At 37.3% G+C, this 11,964-nt stretch overlaps 2 protein-coding genes across 3 annotated transcripts; one reads left to right on the top strand and one right to left on the bottom strand.

Moving 5' to 3' along the window:
* Nucleotides 1–271: 271 nt before the first annotated feature.
* Nucleotides 272–5,533, top strand: LOC8289052 (protein LONGIFOLIA 1). Of its 2 annotated transcripts, none has more exons than XM_015724438.3 (5): nucleotides 272–1,517; nucleotides 2,009–2,058; nucleotides 2,141–4,111; nucleotides 4,185–4,332; nucleotides 4,525–5,533. In XM_015724438.3, exons 1-5 carry the CDS (start codon nucleotides 1,361–1,363, stop codon nucleotides 5,319–5,321), a joined length of 3,123 nt encoding a protein of 1,040 aa, XP_015579924.1. In that variant the 5' UTR covers nucleotides 272–1,360; the 3' UTR covers nucleotides 5,322–5,533. The 2 variants fall into 2 exon arrangements, with proteins under 2 accessions (XP_015579924.1, XP_015579923.1); XM_015724437.3 differs by having other exon boundaries at nucleotides 274–1,517; nucleotides 4,522–5,533.
* Nucleotides 5,534–9,693: 4,160 nt separating this feature from the next.
* LOC8289050 (transcription initiation factor TFIID subunit 8) lies at nucleotides 9,694–11,688 on the bottom strand. The gene is made up of 2 exons (XM_002527585.3): nucleotides 11,405–11,688; nucleotides 9,694–11,151 (listed from the first exon to the last, which is right to left on the bottom strand). The coding sequence occupies exon 2, from the start codon at nucleotides 11,048–11,050 to the stop codon at nucleotides 9,911–9,913; it is 1,140 nt and encodes a 379-aa protein (XP_002527631.2). The 5' UTR covers nucleotides 11,051–11,151; nucleotides 11,405–11,688; the 3' UTR covers nucleotides 9,694–9,910.
* Nucleotides 11,689–11,964: the final 276 nt, after the last annotated feature.

Here is an 11,964-nt window from a genome sequence, read left to right as displayed (position 1 = left end):
CTTTGTAAATACTTTCTTTCTTTCTTGCACACACACACACTGACAGACTCCACATGCTCATGTAAAGAAAGGTCCAGAGGCCCCACACTCCCACCATTATTGTCCACATGAAAGTAGGAGAAGATGACCATAGCAGATCTGACCCACACATCTCTCCTTCCTTCCCTCTTGTTTTATTATTTATTACCTCCTCTTTTTTTTGCCCTTATAATTTCATTATTGATTACTCATAAATCATCATATATATGTTTTCTTTTTTCATGGGATTTTATTGAGTAAGAATGTGCTCACATTATGCAGAAAAGTTTATGAACATCTGATGAATAGTGTATTCAGTTTGATGGAATAGTTATTATAAAAACTCATTCACGTAGCAGGCATGAACTTTAAGGCCCCTCCTCTCCCTCTCTATTTTCTCTCATCACACACAGGATTTGACCCACACATCCCACATCCATCTTACGTAAATACAGCAATAAAGAAAGGCTATTGCAATGTTCTATTTATTTATTTAGTTTTGTTATCATTCTCTCCAATAACAGATATTCACATAGCTAGGCTTTCCATATAATACTAGTAATACCTCCATGTATACCCTTGTAGCCTCTGAGTAGCTGCCCTTTTTATTTCCTAGAGAGAGCCAAAAGACAAAGTATTCTTTTGTTGTGAGAAAACCCAAAAGAAAAAAAAAACATCTCTTCTTGGGTCTGCAGAACTTCCTCTTCCCTGCATTTGCAGCCATTTTCATTTCATAGTGGGGTTAAGGGGAGCAACTGTTACCTTTGTTTGCTGGGTCCCTTCCTTTTTTCTTTAATTTTAATTTTTTTTTCCTTTGTTCGTTCTGGCTTTGGCAGAAGATATTGTTTTGCCTGGTTCTGTGAAACCCGAGAAAACAATTATCTTACTCCACATTTGTGAAGAAATAATGACAGGTTCTTTGTATCTTTCCTTTTTATCTTTAAATCTTTCATTCTCTTCTGCAATTCCAGGAATCCCTTCAAGCCCGGAAAGAGAAACAACTTTAAAAGAACTATATAATAATCTTTAGGTTCTTGTTTTAGAAGGAAACCTACTGGTGCAGTCTATGTTTATGCATCTTGTGCTTTAGCTAGCTAAAGGAGTTGTGGCGCATTTAGCGAAGCAAACACTTCCAACGCAGAATTTTTTTTCGAATGGTTGCTAATATATTTGTCATCCTTATAAGATTCTAAAAAACTTAGTCTTGGAGCCTTGTTCATTTTCAGAGATTGATGAATTGTCGAAAAACAAATAGAAGAACAGATAGAAAAACTTTGATGCTTAATAAGTCTTCATAGCAGAGTTATCTTTTTCGTTTTGGTTTCATTGTTGAAGAAAGAAGATGTCTGCAAAATTCGTCCACACATTATCAGATGAGAACCCAGATCTGCAGAAACAGATTGGATGTATGAATGGAATTTTTCAACTCTTTGAACGCCATCATTTCCTCAGTGGCCGCAGGCAAATCACCGGACATAACCAGAAGAGGCTTCCATCAGGTAGTTATTCTATTTTTACTGCAACTCCCCTTTACATAATCAATAATGTGGTTAGTTACAGGACTGTTAAGACGAATGTGTAGTCCACACATTTTAGCTGAATTTTTCTTCTTATAACGCTTAAACCAACTCATAGTAGAGCTTATAAAAGTTTATCCTTCGCTTACAGATAATCAACATTTGAAACATAAACATTTTTTTTTTGTAATGCTTAAAGTTTCTTCTTATAGAATTTTACGTGTCACAGCTTCAGCTTGTAATATTTCTAAATTTGTATTAGTTTACAGAGACATCTCTGCTCCTCCACAGCTCTTCATCACACAACCTTCTCTAATTTGCAATGACATTATTATTATTAATTCCAGTTACTGTTTTCAGTGGTTTCTCATGAATTAATTAATGTCTTAGCAGCAGTATTTGCTTTTCTAACTTGCTCCATCATGTATTCCAGGCTTGTTATAGCTAAGGACTAACATTTAGCTTTTCTTCAGGTCAAAACGGCAACTATAATATAGAGCCCAAGAATGCATCCCAAAAAACAGTAAGTACTCAAATCTTGATCAATTCTTCAGCGGTGACATATTTTAAAAATATGTTGAATGTAATGCAACTTACAATTTCAGGACAAAGACCACAAGAAGGCTGTCAAAGAAAAACAAAGAATCTCCACTGAATCATCCAGAACATCATTTTCATCTTCCTCTTGTTCATCTAGTCTCTCATCTTTGGAATGCAATAATAGAGCGTCTCAGCTAGAACCATGTTTGTTTAATCAAACTACTGTTACTGAAACCCATGGTCGAGACTCGTCCCTACACCAACTAAATGCTTCTTTCCGGTCAAGCCAGCAATCTCCTGATCTTAGAGACGTTGTCAAAGACTCAATATACAGAGAAGCCCGTGGCTTATCAGTTAAAACTGCAACCAAAGGAGAATCTGGAGGCCAAACCTTGAAATACTTTGATTCTCCAAGACCGGTCCAGCACCCCAACTTCCTCAACCCCAAAGTTTCAGGTCTGAAGGAATCATTTCAAGCTCTTCATAAGCTTCGAGAATCACCTTGGAAATCCAGTGAAGGAAGGCGTGCTTCATCAACTTCTGCACTGAAGGATGCTCGACGGTTCTCTTGTGATGGAAGGGAATCAAGAGACGCATCCAAGTCCACTGTAAAGCTCAAGGAGCTCCCAAGACTATCATTAGATAGCAGAGCAGGATCAGTCAGGGGTTCCTCCACCGGAATGAAATCAAATGATCTTCTAGAAGATTTGGAAAGAAGGGATAGGAACTCGAACAATTTCTTGAGTCAACAAGAAGAACCAGAAAGCCGAACACGATTATCTAATGTTGTCGCCAAATTGATGGGATTAGAAGCCCTTCCAGATTCCATGTTGGTCAATGAGAATCAGACAAGACACATCAAAACAAACCCAGATGTTGAAAACCATCATTTCCTCGGATCACCAAGAACCACCGAGTACAAGCAGAATCAAATTTCTGGATCCCCAAGAAACCTTCAAAAGAAACCAATCTCACCCCGGATGGGAATTGCTGATTCAATCAAGAAACCCATTCCGAATTCCAAGTTTCCACTAGAACCTGCACCCTGGAGGCATCCAGATGGGAGCAGAACCCAAACACCAGTCCCGAAGAGTCGGGTCACTCAACCAAAAGCCCCAAACACATCTCTCTCCGTTTATGGTGAAATAGAGAAAAGATTGGCACAACTCGAGTTTAAAGAATCTGGAAAGGACCTTAGAGCTCTTAAACAAATACTTGAAGCAATGCAGAAGACCAAAGAGCTATTAGAGACCAAACATGAAGCTCCAAACTCAGTAATCCAGAAAAGCAATAACAGCAGCCTTCATAGCAATTCAAAGTCATCAAGTTTGTGCAACAGCCGGAGTAACAGCCCCATCTCTGCTCTTACCAGGGAGACCAGTTCACCAGATAGTTTCAAATCCCCCATCGTGATTATGAGACCAGCTAAATTCATGCAGAGAGCCCATGATCCAGCTTCATCAGTACAGCCATCTGAGAGATTTACTGTTCTGCATGGGGTCCTCACAGCTGACTCTGCAGAGAGCAGAAAGGAATCAATTGAAAAACAAAGTGCAAAAGATCTTACTCCTAGAACAAGTCATCTCAGAGAACAATATAATCCACCCTCTCGTCCAATGGATAAAAGTACTGCTACCAGATTTGCAAGATTTTCACAAGCTTCAAAGGAGCCTCAGTCCACTGCTAGAGGCAGTACCAATTCAGGTAGGAGCTCAGCAAACTTGAACCTAAGACAGCCACAGAAGTTTGAGCTGGAGAAGCGAACAACTCAATCAAATTCAATGAGGACCAGAAGGCAACCCAGTAGACAGCCAACAGAATCAGGTTCTCCACGCAGAAAGCCCAGATCAAGATCTTCCAATTTGCAGCCAAATAATGATGAATTGAGTGATGCTGGTAGTGATATGAGAAATTTGATCCATCATGGAGATGCAATATCACAGCAATCTGACAGCACCATTAGCTTGGCCTCACAGGTTGATGAAGAAGTCTCAAGCACTGATAGATCTTATAAGATTACTCACCAGAAACATAAGGTAAGTTCTCTTCCTCTTATTCATCTGTGCATCAATTATACCATTTATCTGACAGATTCATTCACTCATTCAGAAACCAGTAGCAAGCTCAATGAAAGATGGAACAGTTGCAGAACCAGCAGTAGCCTCAGAACAACCAAGTCCAGTTTCTGTTCTGGATGCAACATTCTATGCTGATGACTTGCCATCTCCTATTAAGAAGAAATCAATTGCGTTTAAAGGTGATTGAGGTTTTAAATAAACAGTTCTCAGATATCACTAAATATCATTACCTCATGAGAGGGAAATGATTTAGGCAAAAAAAAGGCATAAATCATTTCCATAAATTACTAAAATTTTAGGAGCAAGATCTGTCAGTAATACTATTGTAAAATGCATCATTCGTTATCTGATACAATTTATTGCTACAGAAGATGAGGTCGAGTGGAATCAGGTAGACATAGATCACTCATCCAGCAATACAGACTCCAGTCTCAACTCTACGATTACTCATAAGAAAGTGGAGAACATCCACCTTCTAATTCACAAGCTCACACGGAATTTATCTGCTCATGAAGGACCTTTTATCAGTGAAATCCCAAATCTCTACAATAGCAAAAATCCAGACCATCAGTACATTTCAGAAATCCTATTAGCATCAGGTCTGCTGAAAGATTTTGGATCTGGATTTATAACCAATCACCTCCGTCAAACAAGCTACCCAATCAACCCGACTTTATTTCTTTCCCTGGAACAATCAAAGGCAAGCACCATGTTTTCAAATGACAAGAAGAATCGAACAAAGATTTCCAAGTCAGAACTTCAAAACGAACTCCATAGAAAACTTGTATTCGATGCTGTAAATGAAATTCTAATCCACAGATTACTTCTGGAAAGTTCTCCCAAGCATGGGCTTTCATCAAATATGCTGGCAGATAAAAGACCATGGGGACAGCAGCTTTGGGGAGAATTGTGCTCAGAGGTAGATAGACTGCAAAATAATGGTGCAAACTGCAGCTTAGATGATGAAGACAGTCTGACAAGCGTCTTACGAGCAGATTTGATGCATCGATCAAAGAATTGGTCAACTTGTAATAGTGAAATTCCAGGGCTAGTTCTAGATATCGAGCGATTGATCTTTAAGGATTTGATTAGTGAGCTTATCACTGGTGAGGCACTTGGTCTACAAGTGCAATTGGCTGGGCATTGCGGGCAACTGTGCTCCACATAGTACTTTTCATACTACTGTTTATACACAATTATACAGCATCTCAGGCTCTCCCCCTCTATGGTGTTCAAATTTGGGGGATTGCTCTAGTTTTCTCCTACATTTATTGAGGTATAAATCGAAATAATGTATCAGAGTATAAATTAGCTATAGCATGTATATTTTATTGAAACTTTTAACAAATATTTCAATTTATCGCCAGTATGTTTCAAGCATCCTTACCTCTTTGGTGCCTCCCAAATATAGCATGTATATCGTATTGAAACTTTTAACAAATATTTTAATTTATCGCCAGTATGTTTCAAGCATCCTTAACAAATATTTCAATTTATCGCCAGTATGTTTCAAGCATCCTTACCCCTTTGGTGCCTCCCACAGCTAGCTCTACCACTCAATGGTAGCAGACCCTTTTTTCTTCATGCAGAGAGAGGCCATACTCTACAAGCAGCTTATATTTTCAGTCAAAGCACACACACAAGAGTACACATCAAACAAACAGAAAAATCATAATGGACCACTAGTCTATATTTCCAATAATTTGTATTGGAGTTAAAAGCCAATTGTTGAATTATTATCTTACTTATTAGTCTCCTTAACCTAATAATTCAAGGGGCATAAGTGCTAGCAAGCTCATAATTTGCAGCGCAGAGATGTCCTGGTTGTATCTGCTTAACTTCTGGTATCTTAAAAGGCATTCTTCATCAGGCTCGTAATTTTACACTGTTTAAGAACACAAATTAAATATAAGGCATATAGAGAGAAAACATGCATGAACTTTCTTCATTTATTTTCTTTCCTCTTGCTTGGATGGAACAAAATTGAAAAAGGAGCTAATGAAAATAAATCTATATAGAAGCCAAAAACATGGGAGCAAAAAGATATATAAATGAGTTTAAGTTTTTTGTCCCTTGTGTGTTGCAAAATATGAGTTCCACTTTTGACTTGGTTCTACTTTAAAAACAGAGAGAATAAATCCTACAGCCAATTGTTTGGTTCATAATTTGTTCCAAAAAATCTTCTATACCATGCCACTGCATGGATAATGCCAAATAAGCAACTCTGGCTTTACACGGCCGGTTGACCAAAATGAGGATCCCAAATTGCATGAGCAATAGGTCTTACGTGTCAAGGGTCCTGTACCCATGCTTCAAAATTTCCTCGCCAAGCTACATGGAAGAGATTTTTCGAAAGTCCACAGAAAAATTATTGCTAATTGTCCGAAGTGAGAAGCAAAAATATTCTGAAAAAGACGTTCCTCCATAATATCATCATGACTCAAAAGTCACGCGCGGTAGCAATATCAAACCAAATACGACGAGTAGTGAGGTTCTGAGCTAAACCTTGGAAATCTTAATGCCATAATGCCTTTCAAATCCTCCTAGCCGTTATCCTACTGCAATAATTCTTGCTAAGAAGAACGCCTATATTGTGGCAATTCCACCCAGAAGGTAATGGTTTACTCCTACAGCACATCCTTGTATAATGCTCAAGGCTGAGTAGCAGGAGCAACTTTTAATTTATTATGAGCCCACACGATTGAATCAATAAGTTCTTGCCAATAACCACGATCACTGAATAGAAACATTAAACTAAAAGCCCATACAAAATGAGCGCCTAGGAAAAAAAGGCCATATGCAGATAATGAAGAACCATAAGACTGAATTACCTGGGATGCCTGTGCCCAGGAGAGATTGCGGTGCCACCCATTAGCAGTAATGGAACTTTGTGCAAGGTTTCCTCCCATGAAATGAGTTACCACATCTTGATCACTTATACTACCCCAAACATCTGACTGCATTTTCCAACTGAGATGGAATATTTACTACCGAAATTGAATTGTATATCCAAAACAGCCCTAAGAAGACACGATCCCAAGCGGATACTTGAGTATCATCCAATAAAGCATCATATTGACTACTCTAATATTTACTCACATGGTACCTAATAACTATAGATAATCATAGTTTGGAGTTGGAATGGAAATTAAGCATTGTTAATCAAATAAGATACAAGTGTAAAACACATCAATAACATATAACTGAAGACAGAACAACATTTGCTCCCACTTACCTGCTTGAGCCTTCCAGCACTAAATGCAACAGCCTACTGTATGTTATATCAATGCTTCGTATTTCAGCCTTGCAGGTGGTTTAACATCAATTCATCAAAGCAAAGCAATAAATCACCTACGCAAAACCTTCCCCAAAAATACTCCTAGTTCAAATATTCTAACAGCTAGTTTGACGAATTTTATTCATTACTTTGACAAATAAAACAAGATTCAAACCATGTAGAATGCTGTGGTTGATGCTTTAATCAAATTACGCAATCAATGCCAACAGGGTTCCCCTAGTAGACATAGGAAACTCCAAAGGATTTTTCTTAAACTGGAAGCTTACAGGTCCGAAAACCACCTTTATAGGTATATAAGAAAAATTAATACATGAAGAAAAAAAAGTAAGTAGAAGAAAAGATGACAAGGAATCATCCTAAAATAATAAAAACTAAAGTTAACTAAAGAATGAAAACTGAACCAGAAGAGCTGTCCAATCCTGTTAATCCCACTAGATGACATCTAGAGGAACTTCTCTAGAAACACCATACATTAGTCCAGAAAAATTTCACTACTAGTCTGTCTAAATACGACAAAAGAGTATGCAAATCCAAAAGCCTTTCTTCCCTTGCTGCAAGACAAGTGCCTCTTAGAAATCCTAAATTTCCTAAAGTTTTTCAGGTAACACAATTGTTACCAAATAGACCAAATACTCCATTACAAATAAAAGCAACAAAAATGAATACGTAAAACAGAAATTTGCCGACCCACAATTTCTTACAGAAGTAAACATATCAGTTAATGGCTAGCCTTATACTCCACTCAGGGAAGATGTTTAAGAATTAGCCGTGAAATAGAAATTTTAGGGCTCCCACATGTAACACTGAATCTTGCTTTCCATCAACCCATTTTGCATGTAAAAGAAGAATAGAGAAAAAAGCACCCTTCCGTCAATCCAGTCACCTAATACCTTAGGATTTGGAAGTATCCAACCAAGTTAGCCAGGCTAATTTCATACCCAAAATATTATTGAAAAACATCTAAAGTAAAGTAATAAATTGGGAGCTAGTTGTACAAAGAGAAAACAGAAATGGCATCACTGATAAAACTACAAATGAGACTCAGTCTGTCGTTTCTTACATGCAAGCAGTGGCTTATAGAAAGAATCTAATAAAAAAATAAAGATGTTTCTCTTCCAAATTTCTTATCCTCCATTCAGTTCTTATTTGTCCCAGCTAATTGCCACTTTGAGTTTTCACTGTACTAGTACCTAGTTTTACAACTTTGCCATAATAACAATGTGCAAAACCTATCTTTAAAGAGAGCAAGAGCCTCTAATAAAGATGAAGAAAATAAGGGCTTGTAACAAGTTCTGGAAAGCATTAGTAGTAACTTACCATTACCAAAGAACATGAACCCCATTTATGCATTTCTTCCTGGAATGTGAATTCTAGAGATGAACAAACACATTGTATCCAAAAGACTAAACAACTTAAAAGATCAAATTCAGAATGCAGCCTATGTGTTTCCTTCTACACTAGAATATCGAAAGAAACAGCCTTCCAAATTCAGTAAGTTCATTATCAGGGATAAAAGATTCACCATTAACTTTCGGATTTAAAAATAATGTAAACTATGCATTGAATTCAGAGTTTTCTGAAATATTCTCTTTTACATTAGGATATAAACAGAAAACACCTTTCAAGTTCAGTGAGTTGAAGTCAGTAAGTCAGAAATAATAAAATCACCATCAACGGTTTCTGATTTAAAAGAAACTTTACATCATCACAAGACAGGAATACATAAATCCAAATTTAGTCACACAACTATGTTTAGCTAGTTAATAGGAACAAGAAATACAGATACTATCTTACAAAATTTCGCATCTTTCAAAGCACCTACTAGTAATTAAGTTTTACGAATTCTTCCAGTTTTGAAAAGACCTTGTTATCAGATAAACATTGACCATCATCACCTCGGAAACTAATCCATGCATGATTAAGCTCCGATTTTCTCATCCATATAGTTTATAATGAAAAAGGTACTAAATGTTCGAAGAAAGTATTATACACGCATTCCAACCTTAGTCCTACCTCAAACAACTAGTAGAGTACATATTATAGTAGCTAGCTCAGCAATAACAGTTCTTTTTGGTCAAAAACACTATGATATGATGATTGAAATTCAATTGTGTTAAAAATATGCATCATAACATGTTTTTTTTTTAGCTTTCTTGATGTTGAGAAAAGTTCAGTGTGAGCAGAGACGAAAACATCCATGTATGAATTCAGTATAAAAGCACAAAAAGAAGAAACTAGAATCTCCACTAAAAAGAATCATTCACTAACAAGGGTGTATGATGACAAACTGACATGAACATACCTCCAAAACTTGTTAAAGTGGGAAAATTTCCCATCTCAATTTGTAATCCCACTCTAGAGCTATATGCTGGCAACCACAAGTACTGACTTTAACTACTTGGAACCAGCTTCTGTTGCTAGTTCCCTGAACAAGTATACAGATCCTAATCAAACCTAGTTTACAACTGAGCTAGTTCCCCTGGGTTCTCTATAGATTGTTTTAGAATTTTCTCAGCCCTCCTTTTCTTGTCGTCATTCTCATTATCCTTTTCAGACCATGGACTAATCTTCTCAGCACTCTTATTTTGTGATCCCAATTCTAGTGATGTTCTCAAGGACTTTTTTCCAATAGCAATCTTAAATTGTATAGCAGGTCGTTGATTCAAAAGAACCTTCTTCTGGCCCTCCTCAGAATCGCATAACCTGCTATTCATTGCTTTGATAGCTGGAGCAAATGTATTCAACACAGAGACATGGTTATCAGCAAGACGATTATGCTCAATGGGATTTCTCACAGCAGTTTCATTTGACAGTTTAGCTGGAGGAACAACGTGGGACACTTCTTTCTCTCCACACTGTAAAGGAGCAGCAACAAATGGGTTGCCTTCAACTATTAATTTCCCCTCATAACCACCAGCAGGGACATTAGAGGAAGGCCCTTGTGACCCGCTGGAAGTAAATGGCTGCTGCAACAAAGACCTATCTATCTTCGGGTGTAGCCTTGCCGGCTCAAACTTCTGCATGTTAAGATCAGTAGCCCCTTCATTCACTGTCGGAGACTGAAGGTAAATCTGAGGATCAGGAAATGCAGGTAGCCAATCTGGAATGTGCTCCCAAGGAGGCTTCTCACCGATTTGTGAAAAAATTGGAGCTAGCTTCCTTTCTCTAACAATAGGAAAAGGGGGAATAGAATAGGCAAAAGGGACATCATCTGCGTCACTAACATACTGAGCAATGTCTCTAACAATACCTGAACTAGCAATACAATGATCAACATCAGAAGCACCGGCAAACCCCTGTGAAGAACACAGCTCTTCCAATGCTTGAATAATATCAAAAGCATTACCCTCAATTCTACCTGCTGAATTTGCATTACCCTGTGCAAGCTTTCCAAGATTGCATATATATCGGACAGTCACATCAGATAGTGTTTCAAGAGCAGACTGCTGAAAGGTCTGAAACCCAGTACACTCGCATATTTGTGCTACAGCAATCTTTGCAATTGATCGTGCAAATTCATCGCCACTTGAACCTGACTTTCTCTTAGCAAGTTGTGATTTTTCCTGTACTCTTCCACTCTGCCCACCTCCATGGCTCATATTCAACACCTCATATCACTTCACCTGACATAAAACATCCAAAAGAACCATTCTTTCGCATCCATAAATCACCAGTCCATCGCTTACAACTTGTTTGGCAGCTGGAAGAAATATCAACAATTTTGAATCGTTAGTTCAACATATAAACTCTAAATCAATCCTAAAATGACAACTAACGAAACATACTACTTTCAAATAGCAAAGACCCAAAAGATTCAATTAAAAATGCAGACACATATGAACAAACACCAATTATCACCAAAATAATTTTTTAATTAGAAACTAACTAGAACTCGAGCGAACCCTAGACATAAACAAAAGTAATTCAAACAAAAGCAGCTATCAAATGCTTACTATTCCAAATGAACCCATGAATCGAATGACTCAAAAAGAAAGAAACATAAATCTGGAGAGAAGCAAATCGATCACCAATTAGAACCCTAGCTGGAGAGAGCAGCAAAAGGTTTTCTTTAAAAAAATAATTAGGGTTTAATCTTGAATCAAAACCCTTGTAAAATCCTAATTCTAAAAGAGAATTGAAAGAGAGAGATTTGAGAAATTGAATCGAAGAGAAAGGAGATGTTGAAGTTAGTTTTATAGAAGGAGAAGGCAAAATGAGAAATTATTTTTTGTTTTTAACGAAGGGATATGATAGTTTCACGCTTATGTGGACTAATATGGCCTTAATTGTCCACTTTCTTGTTGACATCTGTCCCATATAAGTAATTTTGACGTAATTACGATTTACCCCTTCAGGTTTTCATACTCCATTCGCCGGGACTTCATGACTCGTCTAAACTAAGAGATCTCATGTGAAAAATCTATGAAATCTACAGATTTAATCTAAAGGCATTATTTGCAAAGAAGTAAAACTCAAAATTCATTAATTTTGCAAAAACTTTTACCCTCAAAAC

The sequence above is a fragment of the Ricinus communis genome, chromosome 5, assembly GCF_019578655.1.
Source record: "Ricinus communis isolate WT05 ecotype wild-type chromosome 5, ASM1957865v1, whole genome shotgun sequence".
Taxonomy (NCBI): domain Eukaryota; kingdom Viridiplantae; phylum Streptophyta; class Magnoliopsida; order Malpighiales; family Euphorbiaceae; genus Ricinus; species Ricinus communis.
Note: the sequence above shows the minus strand (reverse complement) of the source record. Positions and strands in the feature narration are given on the sequence as shown.

What these genes read in the sequence shown, in the direction of transcription:
- LOC8289052 (XM_015724437.3), top strand. Translation starts at nt 1,361, where the DNA reads ATGTCTGCAAAATTCGTCCACACATTATCAGATGAGAACCCAGATCTG. An exon ending in CCAGAAGAGGCTTCCATCAG is followed by an intron (nt 1,518 to 2,008) that starts GTAGTTATTCTA and finishes GCTTTTCTTCAG; the next exon opens with GTCAAAACGGCAACTATAAT. An exon ending in AGAATGCATCCCAAAAAACA is followed by an intron (nt 2,059 to 2,140) that starts GTAAGTACTCAA and finishes TTACAATTTCAG; the next exon opens with GACAAAGACCACAAGAAGGC.
- LOC8289050 (XM_002527585.3), bottom strand. Translation starts at nt 11,050, where the DNA reads ATGAGCCATGGAGGTGGGCAGAGTGGAAGAGTACAGGAAAAATCACAA.